Source organism: Alligator sinensis, unplaced genomic scaffold, assembly GCF_000455745.1.
Source record: "Alligator sinensis unplaced genomic scaffold, ASM45574v1 scaffold506_1, whole genome shotgun sequence".
In the NCBI taxonomy this organism is placed as follows: Eukaryota; Metazoa; Chordata; order Crocodylia; family Alligatoridae; genus Alligator; species Alligator sinensis.
This window is the reverse complement of record NW_005842215.1, coordinates 1,204,631-1,215,648: the sequence shown is the minus strand read 5'-3', so window position 1 is coordinate 1,215,648 and position 11,018 is coordinate 1,204,631. Positions and strand designations below refer to the sequence as shown.

At 46.9% G+C, this 11,018-nt stretch overlaps 1 protein-coding gene across 1 annotated transcript in view; it reads left to right on the top strand.

Annotated features, from left to right (window-relative positions):
• Positions 1–1,420, top strand: part of LOC102381903 (lysozyme C-like) — a 7,301-nt gene extending 5,881 nt beyond the window's left edge. The window contains 1 exon segment of the mRNA XM_014521467.2: positions 972–1,420. Coding sequence (XP_014376953.2) covers positions 972–1,038 — 67 coding nt within the window. The 3' untranslated portion in view covers positions 1,039–1,420.
• The last annotated feature ends 9,598 nt before the right edge of the window (positions 1,421–11,018 follow it).

Sequence of the window (11,018 nt, the reverse complement as noted above, 5' to 3'; positions counted from 1 at the left end):
CCTTCTTAGGAGCAGTGCACCCAAGTGCTCTCCAACAGCTACTATGAGTCAATATAGCTATAAATTAATGGATGTGTAAGCAGTCACAGTTGTAACTATAAAATACATCAAGACCACTTGAAACTTTAGCAGGATAGAGAAAAACTAATTTTCTGCTCCAAAAATCTCTTAACTCTTGCACTGAAGAAAAATCTCTATTTGTCACTAGGGGTGCCTGTACACAAGTGCACAGCCTGCTCTGACATGTTGTAATTACAGTGCATTGGAGCAGACTCAATTAATCAAGTCTACTGGAGCATGGTAATTACTGTGCTCCAGCAGTGTCCCGAGTCTCATGTATCGGCATCCCTGCATTTGAAAATGGCAGCAGGGATGCTTTACTGAATGAGCTTTAGTTCAAGCTCCCCCTGCCACCATTTTGAAGTGCAAGGATGCTGATACACAAGACGCTGCGGCACCTTAATTAGAGTGGCTGTCAGAGGCACTGTAGTTAAAGTGCCGCCTCTCCCACCCCTCAGAGCATGTTTAAAAGTGCCATAGCAACATACAGCCTCAGGTACATTTTTATATGCAGTCCAGTTTTAATTCTGTTGCAAATAGGGTTGTGATACTGTGATGAGTTTTTACCACCTGCTTTAAACATCAGGCGAAGAACCCAAACTTCTTTAGTAGCAACAGCTGCTGGTCAATGAGCAGGGCAACCTTGGAATTGTGTGGCAGCCTTTTTGGAGGTGTTGATAATCTCAACCTGTATTTGACATACACAGCTACAAAGTCCAGCTGGCTTGTGGTGATTTAAGCAGGCTGTGTGCCATAAAGACCTAAAAAGCCAGGAATTGAGTGGTGGCAAATGACTTGTTCTATATGTTTAGCCCTTTGCAGAAAAGCACCTACATAAATTAAGGTTATTGGGTCTTTTGACTAAGTGTTGAGTTTGCCATTATCATTTAGCATGATTTTCCCTTCCACAGGGTGGCCTGGAAGAAATACTGCAAAGGAAAAGATGTCTCCAAGTGGATCAAAGGCTGCAAACTGTAAAAAAAGAGTTGGGGGCATAACTGAGCTCAGCTCCTTTTCAAAAAGCAGTTTTTCACATAAAGCAAAATGCTCCCTCTCACTTGTTTCCCTTTCTATAACAAAATAATAAAATAAATAAGTAAAATAAAAATAAATTCATAAGAAAGGCTTATGGACTAATTGGCAGAATGCAAGTACTTTACTCATTGCTGGTAAGACTGGATATTGCCACATGACCGACTGAACAGACCTATTTTGTGTTCAACCCCTTTGAACACTGATTTCCTCTGCTATTTGCATGCATCATTTTGGCAGTGAAGTTCTGCTGCAATTCTGTTTTGCTATTCACTACCAGTATGATATGTCATCTGGTTTGATAGCATAAATTCATTAATCAATAAAATTGCTTAATTTGCATATGGCTTTGTGACTTATTGGTAAATACGCACAAGAGATTGAAGAGATTCTGACACAGCACAATATAATAAAGAGCTCAAGAACAGCACTTCATTAGTGAGTCTTAGATGCCGTCTTTCTGGAGCATCTGGCGGTTTTATCTAACTTTGGTAGACAGTTGTACACTCAGTTAGAAATATCAGAAAAACACAATTTGAGGGGAGTTACAAGTTATGACTGTGAAGTAAATACATTAATATTATTTCTCTCGCCATTTATGAAACCCATTCATTTAAAAGCTAGAGAATGAACAGACTTCATATGTTTTATCCTGCCTACATAATACATGTATGCATTAGTCCTTATTTCACAAAATACTTATCATGTGAGTAGTTTCACTGAAGTCAATGAGGGAGCAAACTAGACTTCATTGCACTTTTGAGGCACTTATATATGTGATGGGGGTTTAATCCCTAAGGGCCCTTGTACACATACTCAGCATTTAGTTGCTAAAAATGTTCCCGGTTTAATTTTTCTTTCTTCGTTTAAAACAGCTAAATAAGTAACGTGGACATGATTTACCATTAAGGGCTTATTATGTTATGACTACTAAAAAGCGCTAGAAGGCATGTCAGAATAATTTTACCCTCATGCCCCTTCAGTCCTACCTTACTGCCAGGTGGTGCTTTAGGACAAGAAATGCCCAGTCATAGCACTTCTGCCACTCTCTTTTCCTGAGTGGAAGTTGTATGGGGCACTCTTGGGGCTGAGGTGCGAGATCTTTCCGTGTTAAGCTAACCCCCAAGCACGGGGCACTCAGGCGCTTTTCTTTTGGCACCAAACCTTTCCATGCAAAGCCCTGCAGGGCTCCCCAAATGTACACAAGCATCTCCCAAGGCTGGGTGAAGGGGGGGGCACCCTTCAGGTGGCACGCTGTTTTCACAGGGCACTGGGTGTGGGGTACCTTTTGGGCTACCCTCAAGTGTGCTCAAAGCATTGCCTCTCCCCTGGCTTTGGGGTCCCAAAGGGCATCACCCCCTGCCCTAGCCCAGTGCCCCTTGCTTTCCCTGGGTGCAAGTTGAATGGGGCACTTGGCCATTTTTTGGGGCCCCAAACCTTTTCCATGCAAAACCCTGCATGTTTTGGCACAAAATTTTTGTGTGCTTACCAGGCCGGTGCCAGACTGTCTGGGTTTTTTTTACATCAGAACGAGGAGTGTCAGGGGGTGGGGGGGGTGTCTGACCCCTTGAGTGCCTATAAATTTGTGGAGCAGTGACTGACTGGGGTGCATACACTGTAGTCTTTTGAGGTAGATGAGAGATGGCAGCGCACCAGGGGCACAAGGACTCAGCCCTGCGGGACACTTGCTCTTGGGTAGCACAGCACTTTTTCCATAAGAGTGCAGCCTGCTGCTTGCTGCTCATGTCAGGTGCAGTATTACCTTTCAGTGCAGGATGAGGCAGCTTTTTGCAACACTTGAAAGAGGACACCCCGATCTATTTCACAACCAAATGGGACATTTACACATAGGTAAGTGAGAACAAACACTTGGCTGTGCCCTGGGGGAGGGAGGGCAGCTTGCATTGTTTACTTTATCTTTCATGTAAATGGGGTTTAATTGCCGTGAATGAAGTTGCTAGGTATCTAAAATTCCAGGACAATTTTCGAGGGGTGGGGGGGGTAACCTCCTCACTACCCTTCCTCGCCCCTCAGCTGCCTTGCTACAGGAGGGCTACCCCCATTTCAGGGCTGGAATGACTGCATGGTGGTTTTACAGTACAAATTTTTATGCTCTTAACTTCTCCCTCCCTCCTATTTCGAGTTCCCGAATGCTATGCTTTATATTATGCTACTAATGTCGGGCACAGCAGGCAGAAGAGAGGAACACAAGCCTGGGAAAGTCGCCTGATACCACTTCTGTCTCCAGAAAAAAGGATGGCTATGTCACTCCCAGGTGCCTATTCGATACTCTTAATATTCTTTTAGACTCCAAAAAAAGCCTATGGGAATTCACCATTAGCCTCTCTGCCTTGCTGTAGACAAATCCTCGTATTGTGTGCAGACATGAGCAACCAAGCTTGCATTTTAAATAATCCCTTCATATATTAAAAATTAATATATTTGTTTCATATATGAATATACCAGTATTTACCAATGAATATCTTTTTTGTCCTTTTTTTGCCCTGCTTCCAGCCTTCCCTCCTTCCTCCTGCTGAGTCTATGTGTCCCAGTCTGCAGTGCAATGTGCAAGATTTAAAAATGCTAAAACTTACAAATGGTCAAGCTATTTCAAGAAGCTACTTACTGAAATATGCTTCATTAGCTCATTTCAAGGATCATGTATGTAATGTTCCTTTTTCTTTGTTTGTCTTTTCATGTAGCCCAGGTAATTATCCCGAGGAATTATGCTTCCCCATGGCTGGGGGCTGCCTCTCAGCACTCCTGGTTGGTGCTGGCCTGCATGCCTCCCCTCACTCTTGCTATAGTGCAGCTTCTTTAAGAGCGCCCATTCTAGCCTGTTCCCCCATGGCTGGGGGCTGCCTCTCAGCACTCCTGGTTGGTGCTGGCCAGTGTGCCCTCTTCTCTCACTACTGCTACAGTGCAGTTTTTCCAACAACTCCCTCCCTCCCTCCCTCTTGCCTATGCTTTGCCACTTAGACCAACGGCATCCCAGCTTACACACACACACACACACACTTTCTTGCACTGCAAGAAATGCTTTCCTCAGGTCTGAAACCTGGTAAATCTCTGCCAGGAAAGGGCCTCACTTCTCACTCCCTCTTCCTCCAGCTGTATGCGCGCGCACACACACACACACACACACACACACACAGAACCCTGCTTTGTGCTGGCAAAAAATGGGTGTTAGAAAATGCTCGGTTCTTTCACTGCAGAGAGCAGCTTTCTTTTTGTTTTCTTGGGTAACATGAAAAAAAGGGGTTTCTCTAAAAATCAAGGCCAAGACTATGTGCAGGTTTGAACAGTGTTGGTTGAAAGTAAACTTTGTGATATAATGTTATTTTTTTCACACAAAAAAAAGTTTGCCAGCCAGCTTTTCACTACCAAGGGCATTGCATGTGTGCACACGCACGCATGCACGCTGAACTGAACTATAGTCCTGGAGTCAGTTTCAATGTCCAGGATGAAAAGGTGTCTGCTGCCTGCCAGTGTGGTGGGTGGGAATAGAATAGATGCCTAATGTTTAATAGCCTCCCTCCCTCCCTCTTGCCTATGCTTCACCATTTGTAGACCAACGGCATCCCAGCTTGTGCACATGCACGCACACACACGCACACACCACCCTTTGTCTTTGTTCATGTAGCCCCAATTTTTTTTTACCTTACTTGTGTACTCTCCATCCACATACACTCCCGCCCACCCCCTCTCTCTCCCTGAGTCTTTCCTGCGGTATGGTGGCTTTTTAGATAGAACCCACAGTTTTTTGCACAAGTCTTGATAAAACCAGCCAGTCGCATTGATGTAGGAGTTCAAGCTGGGCAGCTTATTGACTGTGGTAAAATTCTGCCCTGCTGGGGCTTTTCAGGCAAAATAGTGTTTCCACACACCTTCACTGCCCCACAGCTGCGACTTCTTGGGGAAAATACTCTTTCCACACACCTTCCCCAATATCTGGGGGGATTCTGAGGCAAACTAGTCTTTCCACATACCTTCTCCCATGGCTGGGGGGCTTCTTGGGGAAAATAGTCTTTCCCCTACCTTCCCCTATGTCTGGGGGGGTTCTGGGGCAAAATAGTCCTTCCATACACCTTCCCTCATGGCTGGGGGGTTTCTGGAGCAAAATAGTCTTTCCCTCGCCTTCCCTGCCCCATGGCTAGGGGCTTTAGGCTTTAGCATTACAACATTTATGATTTCATTTTTCATTGTGTCTGTCACAACCCAGTGATTTTTGTGCCTCGGCACTATGGAATTTCCTGGCCACACGAGAGCTCCTTTGCACGGCAGAGTGTTCTGCTGCAATTGAGAACCCGCGTGTAGGAGAGAGTTCCCGCCAATTTGCAGTTTCCTTTGCAGGATGCATTTCTTCTTTGCAGCACAGAAATGCACGGTGCAAAGAGTTCCCGCTATTCGAATGTAAATTTGTACCCCGCTATTGGCCAGTGCTAAATTATTCACACGTGGCGGCTAGTAATTGGCTCGCTAGCCGTTTAAAATTCTGTGCGACTTCCGCCCAAGTTGAAGAACTTTGAGCACGCTGCAGAGTGCCTCTGAAGTTATCTGACTTGCGGCTGCCGATCGATAGACTGATCACCTATCGATCTTTCTTCCCGTCACCGAGCACAACCCCCGCCCCACCCCTTCCCCCGCCGGCTGCGAATTGCGGATGGATTAACTGGCTTGGGCCCCGCCAGCTGGAACAACTCGTGTGGTTGTTCAGACGACCGGACCACCTGCGTCGTGATTGCAAGCAGCGTGAGTAAAGTTTTTTTACAACCGATAAGTTGTGTCTGCCTCTCCATTCACCAGCCCGCCCTAACGTACGACCAATTTCTAACGTAACTCGAGTCAGCTCTGGCCATCCGAGACAGTGTCTAGCATACTTTCTGCTGTAATCAAAATATTACTTATGTCTTCCTCCTGAAAAATCACCAAAAACAAATAAATCTTCAGCCAGTCTTTCACTACCAAGGGCATCCCAGCTTCCTTATTCCATGGTGGGCCTTCTCATACAACCAAGCACCCACACACCCACCCACCCACACTCAGCCAGTCCTGTTGATGTAGGAGTTCAAGCTGGGCAGCTTGTTCTGACTCAACTTCTCCAGATTATAGTGCATTAACATTCCTGGGAGCAGTCGGCAGTTTGCAAGCTCTCTCCCTGTCTCTTGCCTCCTGGCTCTGCCTGGGGAAAAAATCCCTCCTCTGGGGTTTTTTATGATATAATATAATATAATATAATATAACAGCTTTGTGATATAATATTATTCTCTTTGCAAGTAAAAAAGGTTTTCAGCTAGCTTCACCACTTGAATACCAACAGCTGCTTCCCCCATGGCTGGGGGACTCTCTCTCAGCATCCCTGGTTGGCACTGGCCTACATGCCCTCCCCTCCCTGGACTAGCCCTCCTAGCCTCTTCCCCCTGCTGCTTCCCCCATGTATGTAAAAAACATAATTGTTAATGCTTGGACTTATAAAAATGTAATGCAAAAATATAAATGCAAAAATGTAACTCATGGTTTATCTAAAGCCTCAATGGAAACAGTACTACATACATGTAAAACAGAAAGAATCCTGTGTCTTCTCATTTGTATTATGTCAAACTGTAAGGAATTTTTGCAGTGGTTGTTATCGAGGATCATCAAGATTCCTTGGTTACTGGAGATCCCCTTGCCCATGACAGCTGTCCCCAAGCAGTGTTGGGGGGCCGTGATCAGCCAACCCCAACTCCCCCTCTCCCCTGTGATCAACACAAATGGCCAGCATGACCTAACACTGAGGCAAAGAAAGAAAAAACTGCCCAGGCGCAATGAATTTCCTCCCCTCCCCTGCCAATCACCATATACCATGGCCAGAATTGAGAGGCTGCACTGCGGGGAAAAGGGCATAGTGGTTACCAGGCTATTGTCGAATCAATTAGTCTATTTGCATGTGACTCCTATTACAGTTTGCAGTCATGTCCCCAAACCAGTTTTAGATCTGCTTCTCTTCTCAAGTTTCCTGCCACCACAAACCCATCCCCACTGCAACCCACTCAACACACCCCCCTCCCCTCCATCCTGCACTCCACACAGAGACCTCCCTGAGACCCTGTTATGAACCCATTATACAAGACAACTTTTTTATAAGATGGACTTTATTCAATGAGAAATTAATATGAAATGGAACATTCATGATAAAAAGGGATCAATTCACACAATTACAGAGCACATTTGCCCTGCAGAGCAGCACCTATGTGTGCCACCAGACAATTTCTGATCACAGCACCCCTCCCACTATTTGCCTGTATCTCTAGCCCGCCACGTTCAACTGTTTCTCTGTTAGTGAAGGTCGTGACTTGTGTAAGTTCTCTTAACTGATCTCTCCAAGCATCATTGAAGACCTCGCCCCGGGTTTCACAGATATTATGCAGGACGCTTGCTGCCACTATGTAAGGGGTAATGTTATCAGCATCGACTTCCAGCCTGTAGTTTAGTGATCTCCAGTGGGCTTTCAAGCACCCAAATGCACAGTCTATGGTCATGTGGCACTTGCTTAGCTGCTTGTTGAACAGCAATTTCTGTGGGTCACTCACTTGCCTTGCATATGGCTTCATGAGCCAGGGAGGGAGCGGGTAGGCCGCATCAACTAGTATCAGGAGGGCACTTAAACACCCTGGATGACAACCTCCTCCAGTCCTGGGGTATATTGGCCCTTGTCCATCACCTCAGGCAGTGGCAAGTTTTGAAACACACGAGCATTGTGTGTGCTTCTTGCCCAACCCATGTAAATGTTTGTAAATCTGCCTCTGTGGTCCAAGACAACTTGCAGAATCACAGAAGGAAACCCCTTTCTGTTTATGAATGAACACTTGTCCTGGAACTGGTTTAGGATGGGAATGTGTGTGCTGTCAAGTGCTCCCACGCAGTTAGGGAAGCCCATCTTGTGGTATCCCTCCACCACTTCATGGGAATTACTTAGACATATGAATTTGTTTGCTGCCAGGTCCTGTAACAGTTGGCAAACTTCACTGATGGCCCTCCTAGCAGTGCAGGGAGCCATACTGAACTGATTCGCAATGTGGTGCAGGCTTGTTGGAGTGGCCAGTTTCATGATGGCCATGGCAACATGCTTCTCTGGGCTAATGGGCTTCCATATGACAGTCCTCTGATGCTGGATGTACAGGTTCAGCAAGCTAACGATGTGGAAGAACATCTCTTTGCTCATTCTGAATGTTTCCAGCCACTGGTCATCATTCCACATTGACACAACTATTCTTTCCCACCAGTCCAAGCTACTTTTGTGTGCCCATATCTCATAAGGCTTGCCTTGGATGTATGGCCAGGAAGCAGCTATAGTCTTTGGCAACCACACTTTCTGTTTGTTGCAACGTGAAAGCAGCTTCCCCACTTCAAATAACAGCATCCTCCTCATGGCAAACCTCCGAAGTTGACTCTTCATGAGTTGTAAAATACCAGACCAGAGGTACATCAAGTTGCTGAATCACACCAGTAGAACCATATGTCTGAGATATGAATGGTTGACCACCTTCAAGATTAACCTCTGCTTTCTCCTTAGTCCTCAGGATTCAAAGAAGACATTATCTTTAGCAAGATTTTGGCCTGTGGAGTGACCTCTGTCTCAAATGTCTGCAAAAAGTCACTCTCCTAGATTAGCATGAAACCACCCCTGTCATTTACATGTCAATAGCTACTGAAACCGTGTGCTCCCTGTAAGTGAAGGTTGCCTCTATTTCTTGAAAAGAGCTGAGATGTTACCACATACCAAAAATGGTAGCCTATTTGCTTGAAAGCTCTTGAACAAACCATACGTGTCCCATACATGAAAGAGCTCTTCAGGACTACCACTCCCATCCCCCGCCCACACACACACACACACACACACACACACACACACACACACACACTGTAAGAGCGAGCCCTGATCACCCTTGTGGAAAATGCTCAGAAAGTGTTATCGGGTCTGCGGGATACCGCCCATTCCTCTAGTTCTTGCCTGCCATGACTTTGATCTTATTAAGGGAGGTAAGAAATGGAGTGTTAATAGGTACTTGCGGAGTAATGACGCTTGACCTGTCACGTGATTCCAGGTGCTTTATTCTCTTGTCTTTCTTTTACAGTGGCCTGGACCACAAGAGGCAGCCCGTCCCACTTGCCCCCTCAGTCACCCTCGTGTTCTGGAGAGGATCACCGGCTTCACAGTCCTAAAGGTAAGTACCGGCCAGTGTCCCGCGGTGCTAATTACCTCATTAGCAGCTTGCGTGAACTGTGCCTTTTCTCCTTCACCAATTACTGCTAAGGAGCAGTCCCGGCCGTTCCCCCTCTGTGGGTAATGGTAACTTGCAGTCTTGACCCAGTCCCTCTGGATGCAAGCCACTCCTGCTGGTGGCTTAGCTTATTGCCTGCTAATTGCCTCATTAGTGGTGGAGGCTCACCATGTCTCTCACTGCCTCCCCGCGGTTTGTGCTGGCTTGGCTCTGGGAGCTCCCTCGCTGTCAGAGTCGGCGCCTAGGATCTGGGATGGTCTCCCCCTTTGCTCCAGGATTGTCAGCTTCCCCTTTCAGGTCCCAATCAGGGACCACCTCTCTATTCTGGGACACCTCGCCCCGTCGCTACCCAGGCCTCTGGCTTCTTTCACCTCTAACTCACCACGGCGGCTGGAGTTCCGTCACAGGTACCAGGCATCTCTACTGATCTGGCGGCTGTATGGTCCCTTCTCCGTGTCTCTCTGGGTCTCAGCTCCGCATCTCATGGCCGTCTTTCTCCGGGGCCTCGGGCAACCCTTCTCTTCTCTCTCCCGATGCCCAAAGGCATCTTTTCCAGGGCCTTGTCCTTCCTTTATTCCTGGAAGCCGGGTCCCATTGGCTTACCGGTGGTGCTGGGAGTCTCCCTCCCACCACCCCCGCCTGGGCATCGTGACGGCCAGCTGCGGGGATTTTCCCCAAGTAACAGGGCTCCAGTCAGGGACCCTGTTACAGAAAGGATTTGTTTTGGTTTGCACATTTAAAGAAAGTGAGTGTCATTGAGCCATTTGAACAGTTTCACAGTTTCTCGCCTGAAGTGATCACTAGGGCTGTGCAAAGCTTCGGTCCCTGATTCGATTTGGCAGAGATTCGGCCCAATTCGGTGGCTGAATATCCAAATCGAATCAGAGAACCCTTTAATCTCTCTGAATCAAATCGATATCCTCTGAATTGATTCGGAGAGATTTGGAAAGATTCAGACGTGGACACAACTTTAAATGTTTTTTTACATACCTCTAGGTAGCAGGTAGCTCGTGAATGCTGCTATGCTGGAGCACATGGAGTGTCCCACAGAAGCATGGGGGGCTCCCCAGCGCACTCAGCAGCAGACCTGGAAGTGGACCAGAAGCTCAGCTACTGGTGCCTCCTGGGTCTGGGAGGGACACCTGGGGTCCCCCTGTGGCTGATTGCTGAGCCAAGGAGGCATGGGAGGGGGCCCCAGCATGCTCCCCAGTGGAGCCAGAAGTACTTCCAGTCCACTTCTGGGTTTGCTGCCAAGCACGCAGAGGCTTCCCTGCACTCCTGTGGGATGCTCCATCCGCCCCAGCGGATGTCCCTGATTCAGGTCGAATTTGAATCCAAAACAAATAGGGCCCCCTTCATACACCCCTAGTGATCACCCAACATCTTCAAGAATTTCCAGCACAATAGTAGTGTGAGTAGGCTTCTGAATGCCATGGGCTAGACTATCAAAAGTGAAGAATTGCCTCAAATGTCTGGAGATTGGACAAATCACACTTCTTTTATGCCTCTCTTCATAAAAGTTTCACATGTCCCAGAACAGGTTCCAGAACAGGTCCTAATAGCAGGCACAGGATGTAATATGTATCATCTACTCTGCTTTACATTTTATTGAACATGGACAGGATCAAAAAAAGTCAAATTTTGGAAGACTTGATGGATCCT